This window comes from Desarmillaria tabescens (genome assembly GCF_030435595.1).
Source record: "Desarmillaria tabescens strain CCBAS 213 chromosome Unknown EV420scaffold_8, whole genome shotgun sequence".
Taxonomy (NCBI): domain Eukaryota; kingdom Fungi; phylum Basidiomycota; class Agaricomycetes; order Agaricales; family Physalacriaceae; genus Desarmillaria; species Desarmillaria tabescens.
In genome coordinates, this window is record NW_026848307.1 from 1,211,086 (window position 1) to 1,228,939 (window position 17,854).

Genomic DNA, 17,854 nt, shown 5'->3' on the forward strand with positions numbered 1-17,854 from the left:
GAGCAAGAACGCGTCGTTAAAATTTGTCCATGTTTGCCTCCCTGTATCTCCTCTCCTTCCTTCACTGCTTGCCTCACTTTTCATTACAATCATGCCAATATATGACCCTGATAAGTGGATAGAGCAGCTCAAACGATGCCAACACCTTCAGGAGGCTGAAATGAAGAAACTCTGCGAACGTGTCCGTGCAATCCTCATGGAAGAATCTAACATTCAGCCTGTCTCGAGTCCGGTTACAATATGCGGTGATATTCATGGACAGTTTTGGGATTTGCTGGAGCTCCTTCGGAAAGGTGGTGACGTTCCAGAGACAAGCTACATATTTATGGCACGTATGTGTTCTTATCGTTGTGCTAAACAGGCGTTCATGCTTTCTAGGGTGATTTCGTGGACCGGGGGCACTACAGCTTGGAGACTGTCACACTACTGCTCGCTCTCAAAGCAAGGTCGGCGCAACTTGTTGACACGACATCCCTGTAATCTCATTGCTAAGCAAGGTATCCTGATAAGGTGACTCTACTGCGCGGCAACCATGAAAGTCGACAGATCACACAAGTGTATGGATTTTACGGTATGCTAATATATTTTCGTGATTATGTGGCCTTACCATTTAGTAGACGAATGTCAACAAAAGTATGGGAGTGCGACAGTATGGAAAGCTTGTTGCGGTGTCTTTGACTACCTCAACCTAGCCGCTGTTCGTTTTCTCCTCCTTCTGTTCTTCTTTCCATTTGACTGCCGGTAGATCATTGACGGCGAAACATTGTGTGTACATGGCGGTCTGTCTCCCGATATCAGAACTTTAGACCAAATCCGGCTTCTTTCCCGAGCACAGGAAATACCGCATGAAGGCGCCTTCTGTGGTAAATTCCCATGTCAATCGACAATATAACGCCATCTTATGTTATCACCCTAGACTTAATGTGGTCAGATCCTGACGATGTAGACAATTGGGCTGTGAGTCCTCGAGGGGCTGGGTGGTTATTCGGAGGTTCGGTTGCACAGGAGGTCAGTGATTCAATTCTATTCATGTTCCCTCTTCTTACAGACCTTCCTCAGTTCAATCATGTCAACGACCTCAAATTGATCGCCCGAGCTCATCAACTCGTTCAGGAAGGCTACAAACACATGTTCGACCAACAACTCGTTACCGTTTGGTCAGCACCGAATTACTGCTACCGGTGTGGAAATCTGGCTTCGATCATGACAGTGCACGAAAATGGAGAGAAGTCATTCACTGTGTATGGTCCAGCTGAAGAAAATGCACGAGACAAAGGCATGACAACACGACGGATGGTGCGTCTTTACTTGATCCATCGGTCTTCGTAAACCCACATTTCTTTCAGAATACCAACATTCAGTATTTTGTATGATACATTTTTACCAATACATTCATCTTCTAATCAGATACACCGGGTTACGAGGTTTGGGTGAGTTTGGGGCTATCAACGTAGAAGAAGTCCATGAGCTTCTCCAAGCCCTTGTTACCGCCCAATCTAGCTATCTCAGCTCGTGTTTTCTTATCTAGCAGGTCCATTACGCTAAGAGTGTAGTCGAATGACTTGGTGTGGTCCTTGAGATACGATATAACGTGGTGTTTCAGCGTTGGAGTGGTAGGACGCTTTTGTAATACATCTAACAACGTTAATGGGTATCTTTGACTGGTAGACGCATCGAGGGAGCAACGTACTGAGGACTTGTCTGTTCGTAGTGTCTGCATGGATAGCATGAACAATGGGGAAAGAGAATTTCCCCTCGGTGAGGTCTTCAGCGAAACCTTTATTGGTGCTGTACTATTAGCACAATCAGCTGTAGCAAGTAAGGGTCACCAAATAATAACACACCTCAGGGCTTTGCAAATTTAAAAGGTCATCGCGAATTTGAAAGTAGACGCCGATGAGGTTGACCAGAGGAACATAATCACTTCAAACGGCATGCCAGTGAGCGCTCCAAACAAGAATCTGCTGGGGACTTACACGTCAGTATTTGTAGTGGCGCAAGCCATCATCAACTTGATACCTATTCGCAACAGCCCACCAGTCTCTAGAAGATGTTCAGCTCAATGTCAATTCCAGTCGCTAAACGTTCCTCACTGTTGTTCACCATCCCGATGTAATCTTCCTCAGTGGGACATCTCAGAGAGTCTCTCCATTGCAACTCAAGACCTTGACCTCGATGTAAAGACAAAAGCTCGGCTGCGAAATAGTTGAATAAGCCGGTGTTGATTAAGGCAGATCACTCACCAGTAACAATTGCATCCAGATCAACATCTCTCGACGTCCCGAAATTTCCGGCTCTTCGAAGTGCATGGAGCTCCTCGTAGGCGAGGAAGTAAACATAATTTGCGGTATTAATTGTTTGAGGAATCCCATAAATTTTATGGGCAACTGAGGCGAAGATGAGCACACCCGGATGGTACAATACCGATATACCCTTACCAGGCCGTCCCCTTCTCAGCTGAGAGTCATCTTCTATATCATCTACCCTAGCCATTGGTCACGGGGCGTCGCACACCAAAGGATCTCGAACGTACAGAAGACTGGCGTTGTGCAGCATATTTACTATACGGGAAATGACTTTGGTCTTTTCCTCTGGAACATTGAGCCAAATGTTGAATGCCTCAATCAGTCTGCTACGCATGTCTTTTCCGGGATTTGAGGTGATGAACGTAAATGGTTCCAACAGCTCCTGCGTCTTCGTTTAGGTCACAAATCTTCGAATCTGTCCGGATCCGCTCACGGTTTCATGCTGGCCTGACCACGAAGGCTTACTAGATAATTTCTCCAGAAGATCTTCGTATATCAAAAGAGACATGGTGGTGAATGTCAGAGATTTTTGTACTCATTTTACACTACCACAGCACGTCAATTTACAGCTGTGCATGATGTCAACTATCCTCCGGCGTAGATAGCTCAACTCAAATGGTAGATGGGATGCAAATGGTTCATATGCGGCAGGACAGAAAAGTATACAAAGAGCGTAGAAACATAATCTTTCGACTTTATGCCTTGCCCGCAGCAGCAGCCGCCTTTGCATCTTCCGCAGCAGCGACGGCTGGGTTGACCTTTTTGCCATCCTTCCACCGGACTCGTGGGGGAGGAGCACGGTTGCGACGGCCCTCGCGAGATCGCACACGGACAACTGTGTCACAGATCAGTTATCAATCTCCGTGGCACAGGTACCTCAGAAAAACTCACCGTGGGAGTGGATAGCGCACGACACACAGTAGCAGATTTTAATATACAGCTTGGGGATAGCGTATTCTGCAAAAGAATGGTTAGGAAAGACATACAAGCAGTAAAAGCACCACTTCGCACCTGGGTAAACGCTAGCCTCGCTGATATCCCGCACGGCAGCACTCTCGACCATGTTCCTCACTGTGAATCGCTTGATAGCCTTGTCCTTGGCGACGCAGCGAGAGCAGTTTGAGCAGCGCATGAAGGTGGTGTGGCCGCGGCCCTTCTTGTTACGACCGCCATTTCTTCTTTTCTTAGTCTGGACAGCAAAATCGCGTCAGTTCGCCATCCTCATCCTGTCAGAAAACCTTGCATCCAGCCCAATTCGCGATCCCACATGCTCGCATTTATGGGCAGGAGGTCCAGTATGTGTCCAGAGACGATGGATGCTCACCATTTTAGTTGTCGGGCGTCTTGAGACTTGGAGTGGACGATGGCTAGCGACGTCGAGTGAATTCTTGGGATGTGGACTGAAAGTTCTCACGAATTCGGTATTTCCCGAGGAGCGGCCCGGATTATTTTTATTTGAATAAATATTTCTTGTACCTGTTCATGAATGTCGTCCGGAATCGACTAGTCTTCCCCAACTTTTGAGACGCGTAATACGACATGGACAGCGACAACGAGGCCTACGAAAATGCACCACCGACTAAGCGGTTCAAGGCAAGATGATCACCCACTTTTTTTTCTGTCCCTCTAACCAACTTTCTCGTTTCCAGTACCAGTCATACAGTAAGAGTCTGAAGGCTGTCCACCTTCCCTCAGCCCTAGAGCAATCGCAAAGGGACCATGACTTTGAAGTACGTCTCTCTCATTCGCCCACGACGTCTCCTTTAACAGTACGACTAGGATTCCGAGTCTCATTTCCGAGATGCTTTATCCCACTGGAGACAACTAAATCTTTCTCCCTCCTTCATCACTTTTGCAAACAAGGCTTCATCTCTGTCTGCTTCTCTCCCTCTGCTGCTTCATAACTCACGCGAGGTCGTTGAATTGTGGATTTCAGCTCTAAAGAGCTCCGATGACGAGGGTTTTAAAGCTCTGCTGGAGTGCGTGTTGCCATTTTCTACTCATTTTCGCATCTAAAACTTGTTTAGCCTTCTCCAAAAACTGATTATCGATCTTCGGTCCACATTGTCACCTCTCTATACCGATATCCTACAGGAACTGCTCGCTCTCCTCCCCCGTTCCATCTCAGCGGAGGCTCTGACAGTGTTGTTGTCGACCTTCTCCCTGATCTTCAAACATCTTCTTGTCACATCAACGGACTCGGACTTACTTGAGCAGACCTGGACGGCCATACGCAGTATATTACCAAGATGCCTACCAGAGATCCAGAGGGCCATGGCCGAGGTTTTAGGCGCTCTTCTAAGGAGGCTAAAGGTCGCATCACGGGAGAAGATAACGGCACTTGTCGCCGCCGATGTTACGGGGATTGACGACGCAGCAGCGTGGCTATTTGTGTGTGCGTGCAAGGTACGTTTTCCCTCCTAGCTTGTACTGAGCTCTTCACTTACCTCAGCCCATTCTAGTCTGTGTCACAAACCCTGCACACTGCTACCCAGTCTATCATCAAGCCATTATTGGCGTTCCACTTGTCATGCGAAATCGCTGAGCCCACATACACCCTACTTCGTCGCATCCTGACAGCCCTGATACATCACGTCAAAAATAGCGAAAAATTCTCACCAATCGGTGACCTACTCGTCTCTACCTTCACCGATTTCATGTCGGAGACAAACTCAAATAACCTTGAAGGGCGCAGACGTGTCATGGAAATATTGTCTGTGTCATGCTCAGTGCGACAAGGATCTCGACATACAGGTAAGCTATCCTCCCCTACTCAAAGTCGCTAAGGTCATAACGTTGCTCCAGAGAAACACCTATCGCAGCTATTGACAGTAGCGAATTCAGTCCCAATTACCGAGGAAGTCCGACTCTCCTTACTCAAGCTTTCCGCTGCTGTGCTAACAGCTGGGGATATGGCCCTGTCAATGGGACTAGGGCGTCGATTCTTGGAGCATTCTTGGGACCATCCCGTGTTCGCCATGGAGCTACATGGAACACTGGCCGATCTTGGCTGGGGAGGATGGAAGATGATTGCGCTGCCCACTCTGTTGAAGAAGACATCCCTTCTTTTGGAGACAGAGCCCGGTCGCACGCTACACCTTCTATCTCTTGTGCACAAGGAGAAAAAGCTCGGTGAAGTCGATTTAGTGTGGAAACAACGCGTCGAACAGTGGGTGAAAAACAGACTCCAAAATTGGGTTATGTCTCGAGAATCAGTAAGTTTTCTACGTTCTTCTCGAAGAATGCCTTTTAATGAGTTCGCAGGCTCTGGAACTGCAGTCAATCCTCATCCTTTCAGGATACTTCTCCGCTGAAGTTACCCCGCTGATCATCAGCATTGTTGACTCATTATGCAATGCCGATTCCGAGACAGCCACCCGAAACGATAGCTTTCCGTCCCCGTCTTGGGTCCTTGGACTATGCCTACCATATCTGTCAAAGCGGCCACAAGAGGAACTTAGAGAACGTCTTCAGCTGAAGGTATGGACACAAAAATGCGTAGCTAAGTGGTATTGGTCGCCTAGCGTCATCAGCGGGCTCGTTTCCCTTGCAAACCAGAGGTAAAGCACGAGTATACTTTATGGACTATTTCTTACAGTTTGCCTTACTATAGTGATGGTGATGCTGCCGATTTTGAAGAATTGTATCTGTTTTTGCAGAAGTCGATTCTCTCGCACGACTCACAACTACGCTTGAGCGCCTTGCGTCTTCTTGCGTCTCCTGCAATCAAAGTTCCAGGTCCTGTCCTGGAGGTCGTGAAATGCTGTCTTCAAAGTGAAGAAGTGTCGTTGGACGTTCAGGGTGTCCGAGAACGTGTTTTACGTATGGGTAGAGTAGGACAAATCGTGACGGACGGGACCAGAGGGCCAGACTTGTGTGTCCGATGGCTAGTGGGTGTGTGCCGACAGTCTATTTTGGCAAGGGTAGCTGGCTGATATATAATTTCCTCTTAGCTCAATTGAAAGTCAATCTTAGACCCCTTTGGTCGCCAGCCGCTGGGGCAATAGCCTCTCTGACTCAGCAATTTGGCGACGATGTATGGGCTATTCTATTCAGAGAGGTTCAGGAAGTGTCTCAGCCTGACTACTGGGATATTACGACGTCTTCAAATGATGATGTACCCGAAGGAGGTGACGATATATGGGAAGAGGAACGCTCGTGGAGAGATCCTAGTGCTCATAAGTTCAGATTATCAGTCTACCAATGGTCGAGCAGCTCGCCGATTCCTTCGAAATCATCACAAGTGCGTATCAGTATTTTTTCGGTGTTTTCCATACTTATCTCTATGCAGTCTTCGACTGTCCGTGGAAATTTAGATGTTCGTTCCTACGAGATGCAGCTCGTGACAACATTGGGGCAATGCTCTTCGCTTGCTGAAAAGCACAACCATGCTCTCATCTCGTATTTCTTTTCCATCATCGACACAGATACCAGGTCCAAGACGCCACGACAGAAGCTCGCTCTCTGGCTAACTCTATTCTCAAAGTTCACCAACCCCAAAGCCCTTTATGCGACCGATAAACTTCAAGACCTCTATTTTTCCCTTCTGTCACATCCCGATCGTTCTCTCCAATCTGTCGCGCTATCGTGCATTTTGACTTACAAATCACGCTCACTTGCTCTGTACGAAGACAAGCTTCGACTTCTGTTGGATAATACGCGGTGGCGCGATGAACTTACCTCGCTTAATCTCGCTGAGATTGAACCCCATGACCGCCCCGAAATTATTGACGTGATTGTGAGGTTACTCTTTGGAATAATGCTCGAGAAGAAGGGCCGTTCGCGGGGTTATGACCGTCGGACAACAATTTTGGGGGTACTAGATGGTTGCACTGAAGAGGAGCTAGGGCTGCTGGTGGATCTGATGGTGAAGCCTTTCGCCGCTGACAGGCATTCTCATCAAGGGCAAGTGTTCATTGTCCAGTCCATGGGGCAGGTGTTGGAGAAACAGCAGATGGGATATTTGACCCTTCTCGACGACCTGCTAAAAAATCTTGGACCGCGATTGACATTATATTGGCCTTCGTTGTTGGGCACCGTAATCAATATCGTGAGCGGCGCCCAGACGAAGTTGTCCTGTTCAGATCAAGCAGTCGATAATTCTGACGATGGAGCTGGTGATCCGGACGAAGAAATTCTGGATGATTTACCAGTGGCGAAGGCGACCCGGACTATTCGACAGCTTGGAATCAAACGCTTCTCGGATTTCTTCCGATGTCCGGTATCTTTTAACTTTGAACCCTATTTGCAGGCATCATTCAGCTCATTCATTTCCCCGCGGATACCATTACTTGACAAGGAAAACACCCAATCTCCTTCCGCTCTTCTGGAGCTTTTCTTCGTATGGTCAAAATCTGTCGACCATGCAGTGGCCCTTGTTCGCTACGACATACAACTCTTACCGCAGATATATAACTGCCTCATCGCTACCAATGTGAAACCAGCAGTTGTGTCAAGAGTCCTTGACATCATTGGAAGGCTCCTGTCTCTTTCTGCTGAAGAGCCGGCGATTCTTGAGTCGATCCTGAAACCCCATCTTCCTCTTCTACTCACCAACATGTCAATATTGATTGAACGCAAGAAGGGCTCCGAAGATCTGTTGGCGGAAAGACAAATTACTGTTCTTTCTCAGCTTGCGCCCTACTCAACTAACGCCGATGAGGCCAAAATGCTACTCCGTCTTTTCACCCCCTCGCTTCGTAAATCATCCAAAATGGTTCCTGAGAAAGTCAAGACTGACCTGCTCACTATCGTCAGCCATCTCATACCATTAGTCCCAGAGTTGAAAGACGACTCCTCTACAGAATACAGCAAACTGTATGAGGCTCTATCCCAAATGTTCCAAAGCCTCCGGTCGCGGAATGCCCGACTCAGTCTTGTGACCGCATTCCAGAGTCTTGCAGCAGGCAGCACAACCTTGCAAAGTCTCATCAGGCTCTTAGAGTCGTTAAATTCTTATTCAATAAAGCGTTTGGACGAACCTGATTTTGACCGTCGTCTCAAGGCATTCACCGAGCTGAACGGCAGCGTGTTTATCACTTTGACATCCGGTGATTGGGCTCCTTTCATCTACCAGTCCCTCTACAGCATTCAGGATCCCGACGAGCTTGCTATACGCAATAGCGCAGCCCATTCTATGCGGCGTTTTATAGATCGTGTAGCCACCGGTGCATCAGATTTTGTTGCGTCGTTTTCACGGATCCTATTCCCCGGGTTAAAGCACAGTCTCAGGTCTAAAAACGAATTAGTCCGAGCTGAGGTTCTGGGTGTGCTGGCGTATGCCGTCACGACATGCGAAGATAACGCTACTGTCCAGGATATGCGGATACTATTAGCAAATGGTGACGAAGAAGCCAACTTCTTCAACAACATCCAGCACGTCCAGATCCATCGAAGATCTAGAGCACTTCGGCGCCTAGCCGATCAGTGCGATGAGCATCCCCCTCGCAGCAGCACACTCTCGGGCATTCTCATTCCATTAATCGCACATTATCTTGTTCCTACCTCGCCTGCTAACCATCACTTAGTCAATGATGCTATCACAGCGGTTGGTCGACTAGCAAAGCACTTGGCATGGGGTGCATACTATGCCCTCATTCAGTCATACATGCGTTTGTCCAAAGCTAAAGATGAGTCTGAGAAGATCTACGTTCGCACTCTTGTTGCACTTCTCGACAACTTTCATTTTTCCATGGATGAACAGGCATCATCAGAAGGCGCAGAGGATAATGAGGCTAATGAAGACGAGCCCCCCGACAGTTCAAAACTCTCAAAAAATAACTCTCGAATCTCCGATGCCGTTAATAATCGCCTCCTTCCCGAGCTTCTGAAATTCATTGAATCTCGCGACTCCACTACCGAGGACACTACACGTATACCGATCTCCATTGGCATTGTAAAAGTAGCCCTGCACCTTCCTCCATCTCTGGGTGAGCCTCAGATAACCAGGCTTCTTACCGTGACCTGCCAGATCCTTCGCAGCAAGTCTCAGGAGACGCGTGATGCAACGCGTGACGCTCTGGCCCGCATATCAGTGACATTGGGACCGAAATACCTTCCCCTGATAATTCAAGAGCTGCGTGGGGCACTTTTGAGAGGGCCTCACTTGCACATTCTTTCCTACACAACACATGCGCTACTTGTTCATATCACATCGCCAGAACATGCTTCTGTCTTTCATACACTAGATGGTTGCGTGAGCGGCGTCGCCCATATCTCCGCTGAAGTCATATTCGGTGAATCGGGAAAGGATGTTCGCTCTGAGGATTTCAAGACAAAGATGCGAGAAGTGCGTGGGTCGTCGTCTAAAGGCATGGACTCGTTTTCAATATTGGCAAAACACGTCACGCCGCCGTATATTAGCGGTCTCCTTTCGCCATTGCGTTCCATCATGAGGGAAACAGAGTCGGTGAAAGTAATGCAGCTGGTGGATGAAGTAATCAAACGCATTACAACCAGCCTTAACGTGAACACGCACTTAACACCGACGGAACTTTTGTTACTCAGCCACACTCTGATTACTCAGAATGCCCAATTCCTCAAAGAAGCTCCTTCGCGTAAAAAGTACAAAGCCAAAAGTCAAGGACGATATCGCTGTTCAACTGAAGCGGCAGGTTGCGGTCGAGAATGACCACTACAGCAATAATTCCTATCGGTATGTCATCTTGATCTAAGACCTAATAAGGCAATATCTAATACATTTTTCCTCAGTTTCGTCGTCTTTGGTCTTGAATTGTTCAACACAGCGTTGCGACGGAACCGCTTTGATTTTAGGGACACGGGTATAATATCAAGGCTTGAGTCAATGGTCGTGGCGATTGGGAATACTCTATATTCGACCAGTTCTCCCGTCTTGATGTCAGGAGTCAGGTGTGTGGCTGGATTGGTCAAATGTCCCTTGAAATCTATGGACAAATCGCTTCCGGTTTTCATCAAGCAGATGCTCGATATCGTCCGGTTAGCTGGAAACACGGAGTCGGAGCTTGTCCAAGTAGCTTTGAAGTCTTTGGCCACCATCATACGTGATGGACCGGCAGTAGATGTGAAGGAGAAAGACCTCGTGTTCTTGCTCGAAATTCTTTCTCCAGATCTCGAAGACCCTTCTCGACAAACAACGGTGTTTACTATGCTTCGCGCTATAGTATCTCGGAAATTCGTGGTGCCCGAGATCTATGATCTGATGGAGAAAGTATCAGAGACAATGGTGGCCAGTCAATCTCCGCAGGTTCAAGAGCTTTGTAGAGGCGTGCTTCTTCAGTTTTTGTTGGACTATCCACAGGGGAAGGGGAGAATGCGCAACCAGATGACGTTCCTTGCGAAGAATCTTTCCTACGTTCACGAAAGCGGAAGGAAATCTGTCATGGAGCTCCTGGGTGCTGTGATAGCGAAATTTCAATCGGCATTGGTGTGGGAGTATGCTGACCTGCTTTTCGTTGCACTTGTAATGGTTATCGCCAACGACGACTCTGCGAAGTGCACCGAAATGGCGGCTCAGCTGGTCAAGTCGCTATTGGGACGATTGGATGATGAGCGACGTGACGTCATTCTTTCACACCTGCATTCATGGGCTTCACAAGAATCGCAACCTCGCCTTACACAGGTCGCTTCTCAAGTATACGGCCTTTTTGTGGATGCATTGCAGACCGCGGCTTCCCCCCATATTCCTGCCATTTTGCAAGATACAAATCTTTCTTTACGGAGGTCAGCACATGTGCTTTTGCATGCAGAGGTCGACAGCGATGTGATGGAAGTGGATTTGGATTGGCAGACACCGTATCATTCCTTAGTTGTTATCTCCAAAGTCATACGCGTCTTTCCCGACCTGACTTCACAACCCGATACCGCTCCGTGGCAGGACATAGTCACGCTTCTTCTCTTCCCTCACGCCTGGGTTAGGACAGCATCCTGCCGTCTATTAGGATCCTTCTTTGCCACCAGCCCCATCCATGCTCCTGTAGATTCCGATACCTTGTCGGTATTTTCAAAGTCTGGTATGATTGACATATCAAAGAAGCTGTGTCTCCAGCTGAAAAGCCAGCATCTGGACGAACTATTGAGCTTGCAGTTGGTGAAGAATCTATTTTATATCGGGAAGTGCTTCGCTCTCTCGTCGCCAGTTCATGAGACCAAAGACGACGAGTCCACGGCTGATTTGGATGGAGTCGGAGAGTCAGAAGATCCAGAAGAGACACCGAAACAAGACAACCCTCTACCATGGTTGTTTTCGAAGCTTTCATATCAGGTCAGATCTGCGCATATCACTCGCCGAAACAGACACAATCAGGTACCTTGATACAGCATCTTTACACGGTATTATGGGCAACTAACAAACCTCGTTTAGCCCAATTGGCACCATCAACCTCTGTCCGTCCTCAGATGGTTCGCCGCGATGGCTTCCTTCTTGGAACCCAAAAGACTTGAGATGTTTTTGGTGCATATCCTGTCACCTGTGTATCGAATCATCGAAGACGATACGATTCGTGATCAACAAATGGGTACTTCCTTATATTCATATTTATTCGACGCCAAGTTAACTTCGGTTTTAGACGAATTGAAAACACTAGCTACGGAATTGCAGGACCTTGTTCAGTCCCGAGTAGGCCCTGGTGCATTTTCGGCGATATACAACCAAATACGGCAAGGTGTCTTGGGTGTTCGAAGAGAACGGAAAGCTGTGAGGGCCTTGCAAGTGGCCACTAATCCTGAGATGGCATCCAAGCGGAAGCTTCAGAAGAATATCATGAAGAAGGACAGTCGCAAGAGGAAGGGCGACATGTTTTCGTAAGTCGCATTCATGCCCATGTTGAATAACTTTAATTGAATGTTTTTTCTTCAGTGATAGGAAAGGCAAAGTAAAACGGCATCGTTCATAGCGAGTTGGATAAGACGGTATATATTCTTGACCACTGTATCTTAGCTCATCTTGCCCGATTTATTAATTAGTAGAGCAGGTTCATTAAAAACCTCATGCGGAGGCAAGCTCAGACTAATGATTCAAGCTGATACAAAGCCCGAACACTGTAATGAGTAGAAAACAAATCCGGGTGCAGTGAAAACTAAGAAAGCAGCTAGGAAGGTATCTAAAAGATGTAGGTGGAGTGCAAAACGGGCGAGGCTAGTTGACAATCGGGGATCAAAAAGAGGGAAGACGTTATATTTTTACCCGCGGCTGTCGGTGTCTGTGGAGAACAGTCCGCGTCCAATGTACGACAGAGACCTTCGTAGTACGTGGTGGCGCTTACATCCCTAAAAGCCCTAAGCAAACATCGCGTGAAATTTCCGTGCAAAATCCCACCAATCGTTCCATCTGTCATCGACACCTCCCATGCAAGTTCGATACCAATCATAACTAGGACCACCCATGACCAGAATCAGGACGCCGCAAATGAGGACCGGAAAAGTGGTTGGTTCGAGCAAAGAATAACTACCTACAACTACTCGCCATGTTGGAAAGCAAAGCAACATAGTTAATGTCGCAGAGGCATGGCTCAATTTTCGTTGTCTACGCCAAATCTGGCTTCCAAGATGGCCACTATTGTACCATGCACCTGCCTCTTATGTCACGGCTAGAAATGCTTCGGGTAGCTTACTTCATTTCCATGTCCATGCAAGTCTCTCCTTGGGCGCTTAATTGCGTTGTTCGGATCTCCGAGAAATTCTTCTGAGTTCTTTTCCTTCAAGCTCCTAACATGGTCAAAGCACAATGCAGAAACTAAAAGCAACAAGTGCCTCACTTGGTGAGAGACTGAATGTCACCTCATGTTAACTAGACGGACATTCACTGGAAGGAAATACAGCTGAGGTTCGCAAAGTACGTAGTTCTGTTTTTACCGCTATCGCTCTAGGAAACCGACGTCCTAACACCTACGAATACTTTGCTGGGGTATCATCTGATAGCCAACGATTGACAGCGCATGCCGATACTGTATAATAGGGTTAATCACAACAAGAGATAGAACCTTCACAGATTCGGAGTGCTAAACAAGAAAGTTAATGCGTGCAGGTACAGATGAAAGGCGGACACAACGCAGCCTCTTCAAAGCCTTTCGGCAATCTTTATCCCAGAACTGAGAATAAGGATCCGCACCGTACCATGGCACCACCGGTACCTTGTAGAACATGTAAGTAAAATACGTTCCGCATATGTTCATTGTGATTTACCATTCATGGTAGGGCAAATGCCGTCGAAAGGGTGCAAGAAAGGAGTGTACGTGGATTAGAGTATTTGACACAAAGGCAGCTGTTCAACGCGAGGGTCGAGGGTGAAGCTTGGGTATGATCGACAGGCTACAAGAGCGAACGGGCGCAGAAAATCACTGCTTTAAATTGGTAAAGGAGAGAAAGCAAAGGTGAAAGCAAGGGGTGATCATGTCAATCTAGGCAGTGAATACGCTTCTGGACATCGTCAGGTAACATCTTGACCGCTTCTGTTGCCGTTGTGGGTAGACCCTTTTCCAGCCATAGCTGCCGATATTTATCCACAGCCTCGTTTGACATAGACTTTCTCTTTGGCTCAATTTGTTGCTGATGATCCTTATATACGTCGCTAAAGAACTTTGCGAAAACGTGAGACAGCATGCTATGTCCGACCGCGCACGGGGCGTTGGGTGGTATCACCTTGTCGATGAAAAATTGCGGTGGCAGGCGTTCGGGATCATAAGCAAGGGCACCGATATACGTGGATGGAATTGTGACTATTAGAGTGAGACGGGAGGTGCGAGCAGATCTGGCAAGAAACTCACCGATCTTGACCCAGAAAAACGCATCATCAGCAGCAGCGGTAAGAAGAGCGCAACCAATGCCGCCTTCGGGCTCTCTGCCATCCTCGCCATACCATTGCCCGTTGGCATGACATTCATGATATTTGACGTTGTGCAAGTCCATAAAACGGTATTCAATCCTGCCGTCGACTTTGCGTTCGGCAATTTTATAAGGAGAGATCTTGCTGGGATGGGCGTGACACTCCATGTGCATTTTACCAAGTTGCTCGAATAAGTAGAAACTGTCGCAGAGCATTGAAGCAGCAGGTACTTAGTTGTGTTGGAGGCACTCACATTAAATCATCGTCAAGGTTCATGAGATGGTCAACCTTGAGGTGTTCGCCGCAATCCTCCAGTACAATGCATGTCACAGATCTTCTCTTATTCCGTATATACCTGGTTTCTGTTTCCGTCCTAAAGCACCCATAGAACTTGGGAATAACGACGCCCTGCAGTACGGAAAGGGTGTTGTAGTTTCGTGCCTCGTTCTCCAAGTCATTCAATGCCTCGCCTTTCCGGAACGTGAATTTCAGAACAAAGCTTCCTTGGTCTTCAGACACTGCACGGTAAATGGTGGCATGCTCGTTGACGCGTATGATACTGGTGACCGTCAGTTGCTGAGTTAGCCCGGATTTTGCGGATCCTGACAACTCTGGTACGCGTTTGAAAACAAAATTTTCTGTCGCCTGGCAATCCAAGTTGTAGACAATATTGGGAGGGCGAATTCGAGAGTAAATGTCAACTGGAATGTGAAGCGTGAACGTTGTGGACATATTGATGTCAAGCAATTTGAAATCGCCCCTCTCGTCCTTGAGCCTGCCTCGTGGTAAAGTTGACTGCAGAAATTCCCTACTCCCTTGTGCTAGGTAATTCGTCTCGTAGTCATTAATTAGACTACTGTCAAGGGAAAAGTCATCTAGCAGCCAAAGTAACTTTTACGAGTCGTTGGTCAAATCATCCGTTCTAGTGAGTTTCCATCAGTCCCGAAGACTGATACACCTAATCCGATATCGAATACTTGCGAGTTATAAAACTTATCTGAAGTAATAACTCATCCAATAAGTCGGCTAGTACCCCCCGATGACAGTCCAGCGAGGACACTTTCAAGCAAGACTCTCGTACATTGTGACCTTAAATACTGTGTATCTGTGGCGTGATAGATAGTATAGTTACGCAGGGCGTGTCAAGAGAATCCGGTTCTTATCGTTGGATTGAATATGGGTAGCGGATGCGCCTCTGTGTTGAACACATACTCTGTGACAAGTCTTCAGGAAAATAGTTTGCAACAATAGCATGGAATACATACTATCCAGAGATAACACATCTGCGTCATCGAAAAGCAGATACAAGTACTTCAAGGTTTCGCTCTTAAAAAAAAAGATCATCAGCAAAGACTAGCTTCCGTAAAAAGTCACAAACCAGCAAGAAGGTTTCCATCTTATCCTCAAGCCGTACGGGAACCTCGTCTACGTTGACAATCGTCGCATATCCACCTGTCTCAACCTTGCAATACTTTTCAATCGACTGGAAAATGCTCCAGCCGAAATCCCGGTACTTCTTGTCACCCGAGAGTCGGTACGCCAGGAAAAGCGACTCCACCGTTTCAGGGCTGATAATCAGTTAATTCAAAGAAATCCGAAAAGCCCGGCCACGCACCGTAACATGTAACGAGCGTCGTAAGGAGGGAAAGCACCCGGTCTGAGGGAGATACGGCAGTGAGTGAAACGAGATGGTCCCAACTCAAGGTTCAGTCGTACCTAGCGCCTTTGATGTACCAATCGGAAGGAGCATCAGCCTTCTGATCCATCCCATCGCTTGGTATTCTGAAGTGTACGATCTCTGGTGCCAATCCACTGGGTGAGGTGAGCGCCTTGGGGTATGCAAGTAACAAGGCACATACGTAGCGGTGTCATGAGTATCCATGCAAGTCTTGATAAGAGCAGTTCCTGATTTCCAGTCCCGTAGCCCCGTAGGAGTGAGCTCCTGTTCTCTCGGAGGTACGGAGATGGTGTCGAAAAGAGCACCCGTTGTAGTTGCCCCAAGCATAAGAGATCCTCCAATGAAGCAGACCAGATGATCTTGTTTGGGAGTCAACCGCCAAGAACTGCGACCATCAGACTACAGGAGTATAGTTGAAATTTATCATAACACGCACATGTCGTTGTTTTTGTTACGCTCGGGTATTAGCTCCGCCGTGTATATCATTTTGGTACTGGCGCTCTTTTGAATGAGGTACTGATGAATTCCCTGCATAGTGCTGTCATACATCTGCATAAAATTCAGCGCATATTTCGGCGGTTGATCAGAAATGGTACCTCGCGGTAGACATCCTCTGTTCGGTTCTGTAGGGCGTCAGAATGAGTCAACGATAGCAGTACATACACCCACAGTTTGGAGATATTGCTTTCTGTGGCGGGATCAATGAGGAAATGATATTTTTGAATGACCCACTTACAGCAAGTACTCGTAGTAAGAATCACCCCGGGATCCGAGACGAATGGCTGATGGAACGAACTGACCTCCTTCCAGACTACGGCAAATCAGTCACACTAACAAAAATGCACAGAAAGAAAGGACCTCATGTAGATAGAAGCAAGACCGTGCGGCATTTTCCCAGCCTTGATAACTTTCATTACCTGACCGTCAACTTCACATTTTACTCTCACGTCACAACGATCATCACTCACGTTTTCAGCTTTTTCCCAGTATATGTCATTGTCAGTCAGGAAGCTTAAGTAGCGGAACTCTAGCTGTAATGTTGATACCTCTGCGGTGCTGACAAGCAGAGGGAGCTCCTGGTCCGGAATACCTTTGCGTTCCACCAGATTAACCCTTGGAAGGGGTAAACCAGTTGGCGTGTCGAATGCAGGCAGGAGCCTGTCGGCTAGGTCGATAGCGCGCTCGAGATAGAGGGGGTCTTCACCGGATATGTGGTAAGCCGAGAGAAGCCCACCAAGAACACGTATTGTCGTCTGTGAACAGTCTGTCAGCTCCTGCGCAGCGGTTGCATGATGGAAACACTATATTCACCTCAAAAGTGCTGAAGCTTCCATTCGCTTCAAACGACAGCTTGTCAGCCACCCAGGTTCGCGCACGAGCGTAGTCATCTTCAAGACCCATGATCAACATGGTGTCAATGGAATCTATGACAGTGTATCCAATTCCGCCTGCGTCTGTCAAGTTCGATCCATTGCGACTGATGGGATGATACTCGTCAGACCCCATAGCGTCCCGCTCTATAGTCGAGTCAGGGGAGGATACATATATACTAGACGGCAGGTAACGAACCATAGGCTCTCCAAGCGTACTACGAGAATGTGAACGAAATCCGCAGTAAGAGAAGATGAACCCACTTTGAATGCCTCAACCACCGCGTCTCTCTTCGGTATATCTGCGCTCCTAGTCGCAACCCGCACACGAGAGCCAGGTCTGGACGTGGGTTGCCATGGATCTTCTCCTAGCCATGAATTGACGAACTGAGCGACAGGACTCGGATTCTTCAGTATTCTTCAGTGAGGAGACATCTAGAATAATAAGGAACCCAAGCGTACAAGATATATGAATGTCCCGAAGGCAATGAGAAAGGGTATCCAGATAAACTTGACATATTTTTGAATGGACGAAAAATCTACGTCCAGGTCATCGTTATTCTAAGGTAACAGCTCAGCAATGCATAAAGAATACGAGATGTGGAAGACTAACAGGCTCAATTCGAACATGCTTGGCAGCCGGCTTCGAAGACGCCTTTTTCCGTTTCCTTGGTCCCGGGTCGGACATGAAGTTAAGAAG

The 17,854-nt window shown here is 47.6% G+C and overlaps 6 protein-coding genes across 6 annotated transcripts; 2 read left to right on the top strand and 4 right to left on the bottom strand.

The window, feature by feature from the left end:
- The first annotated feature begins 40 nt into the window (after window positions 1-40).
- Window positions 41-1,395, top strand: EV420DRAFT_1159721 (Metallo-dependent phosphatase-like protein). Its single transcript, XM_060466134.1, has 8 exons — window positions 41-328; window positions 379-446; window positions 498-571; window positions 618-697; window positions 746-863; window positions 917-1,008; window positions 1,060-1,296; window positions 1,347-1,395. Exons 1-8 carry the CDS (start codon window positions 92-94, stop codon window positions 1,371-1,373), a joined length of 933 nt encoding a protein of 310 aa, XP_060334649.1. The 5' UTR covers window positions 41-91; the 3' UTR covers window positions 1,374-1,395.
- Window positions 1,374-2,842, bottom strand: EV420DRAFT_1159677 (isoprenoid synthase domain-containing protein). The gene is made up of 9 exons (XM_060466133.1): window positions 2,740-2,842; window positions 2,534-2,688; window positions 2,439-2,485; window positions 2,244-2,387; window positions 2,094-2,195; window positions 1,977-2,043; window positions 1,845-1,923; window positions 1,691-1,793; window positions 1,374-1,635 (listed from the first exon to the last, which is right to left on the bottom strand). Exons 1-9 carry the CDS (start codon window positions 2,812-2,814, stop codon window positions 1,418-1,420), a joined length of 990 nt encoding a protein of 329 aa, XP_060334650.1. The 5' UTR covers window positions 2,815-2,842; the 3' UTR covers window positions 1,374-1,417.
- On the bottom strand, window positions 2,533-3,689 carry EV420DRAFT_1523184 (ribosomal protein S26e). The gene is made up of 4 exons (XM_060472281.1): window positions 3,631-3,689; window positions 3,318-3,495; window positions 3,198-3,263; window positions 2,533-3,141 (listed from the first exon to the last, which is right to left on the bottom strand). The coding sequence occupies exons 1-4, from the start codon at window positions 3,631-3,633 to the stop codon at window positions 3,002-3,004; spliced, it is 387 nt and encodes a 128-aa protein (XP_060334651.1). The 5' UTR covers window positions 3,634-3,689; the 3' UTR covers window positions 2,533-3,001.
- An 816-nt stretch (window positions 3,690-4,505) lies between these two features.
- Window positions 4,506-12,578, top strand: EV420DRAFT_1745656 (armadillo-type protein). Its single transcript, XM_060480143.1, has 12 exons — window positions 4,506-4,712; window positions 4,769-5,060; window positions 5,112-5,521; window positions 5,571-5,866; window positions 5,920-6,200; window positions 6,260-6,549; window positions 6,598-9,803; window positions 9,832-9,960; window positions 10,017-11,589; window positions 11,647-12,086; window positions 12,142-12,194; window positions 12,257-12,578. The coding sequence occupies exons 1-11, from the start codon at window positions 4,581-4,583 to the stop codon at window positions 12,176-12,178; spliced, it is 7,086 nt and encodes a 2,361-aa protein (XP_060334652.1). The 5' UTR covers window positions 4,506-4,580; the 3' UTR covers window positions 12,179-12,194; window positions 12,257-12,578.
- Window positions 12,579-13,566: 988 nt separating this feature from the next.
- EV420DRAFT_1159926 (uncharacterized protein) lies at window positions 13,567-15,043 on the bottom strand. Its single transcript, XM_060466136.1, has 3 exons — window positions 14,360-15,043; window positions 14,048-14,307; window positions 13,567-13,999 (listed from the first exon to the last, which is right to left on the bottom strand). The coding sequence occupies exons 1-3, from the start codon at window positions 14,836-14,838 to the stop codon at window positions 13,677-13,679; spliced, it is 1,062 nt and encodes a 353-aa protein (XP_060334653.1). The 5' UTR covers window positions 14,839-15,043; the 3' UTR covers window positions 13,567-13,676.
- A 205-nt stretch (window positions 15,044-15,248) lies between these two features.
- On the bottom strand, window positions 15,249-17,842 carry EV420DRAFT_1639343 (glycoside hydrolase family 47 protein; the record flags this gene model as incomplete). Its single annotated transcript, XM_060476960.1, has 17 exons — window positions 15,249-15,319; window positions 15,372-15,432; window positions 15,485-15,674; window positions 15,722-15,763; window positions 15,823-15,918; window positions 15,966-16,169; window positions 16,221-16,333; window positions 16,381-16,407; window positions 16,454-16,472; window positions 16,521-16,595; window positions 16,643-16,701; window positions 16,753-17,037; window positions 17,096-17,301; window positions 17,354-17,372; window positions 17,419-17,562; window positions 17,617-17,715; window positions 17,768-17,842. 17 exons carry the CDS (start codon window positions 17,840-17,842, stop codon window positions 15,249-15,251), a joined length of 1,785 nt encoding a protein of 594 aa, XP_060334654.1.
- Between the last annotated feature and the right edge of the window lie 12 nt (window positions 17,843-17,854).

Coding starts and splice junctions, on each gene's coding strand:
- EV420DRAFT_1159926 (XM_060466136.1), bottom strand. CDS start 14,838: ATGTCCACAACGTTCACGCTTCACATTCCAGTTGACATTTACTCTCGA. Junction 14,308..14,359: donor AACCTTGACGATGATTTAAT/GTGAGTGCCTCC, acceptor GCTCTGCGACAG/TTTCTACTTATTCGAGCAAC. Junction 14,000..14,047: donor GTTTTTCTGGGTCAAGATCG/GTGAGTTTCTTG, acceptor TCACTCTAATAG/TCACAATTCCATCCACGTAT.
- EV420DRAFT_1745656 (XM_060480143.1), top strand. CDS start 4,581: ATGGCCGAGGTTTTAGGCGCTCTTCTAAGGAGGCTAAAGGTCGCATCA. Junction 5,867..5,919: donor GTTTCCCTTGCAAACCAGAG/GTAAAGCACGAG, acceptor GCCTTACTATAG/TGATGGTGATGCTGCCGATT. Junction 9,961..10,016: donor TACAGCAATAATTCCTATCG/GTATGTCATCTT, acceptor ATTTTTCCTCAG/TTTCGTCGTCTTTGGTCTTG.
- EV420DRAFT_1159677 (XM_060466133.1), bottom strand. CDS start 2,814: ATGTCTCTTTTGATATACGAAGATCTTCTGGAGAAATTATCTAGTAAG. Junction 2,486..2,533: donor CTGCACAACGCCAGTCTTCT/GTACGTTCGAGA, acceptor ACCAATGGCTAG/GGTAGATGATATAGAAGATG. Junction 2,196..2,243: donor TCTGGATGCAATTGTTACTG/GTGAGTGATCTG, acceptor ACTATTTCGCAG/CCGAGCTTTTGTCTTTACAT.
- EV420DRAFT_1523184 (XM_060472281.1), bottom strand. Junction 3,264..3,317: donor CGAGGCTAGCGTTTACCCAG/GTGCGAAGTGGT, acceptor ATTCTTTTGCAG/AATACGCTATCCCCAAGCTG. Junction 3,142..3,197: donor GTGCGCTATCCACTCCCACG/GTGAGTTTTTCT, acceptor TCTGTGACACAG/TTGTCCGTGTGCGATCTCGC.
- EV420DRAFT_1159721 (XM_060466134.1), top strand. CDS start 92: ATGCCAATATATGACCCTGATAAGTGGATAGAGCAGCTCAAACGATGC. Junction 329..378: donor AGACAAGCTACATATTTATG/GCACGTATGTGT, acceptor CATGCTTTCTAG/GGTGATTTCGTGGACCGGGG. Junction 447..497: donor CTGCTCGCTCTCAAAGCAAG/GTCGGCGCAACT, acceptor TTGCTAAGCAAG/GTATCCTGATAAGGTGACTC.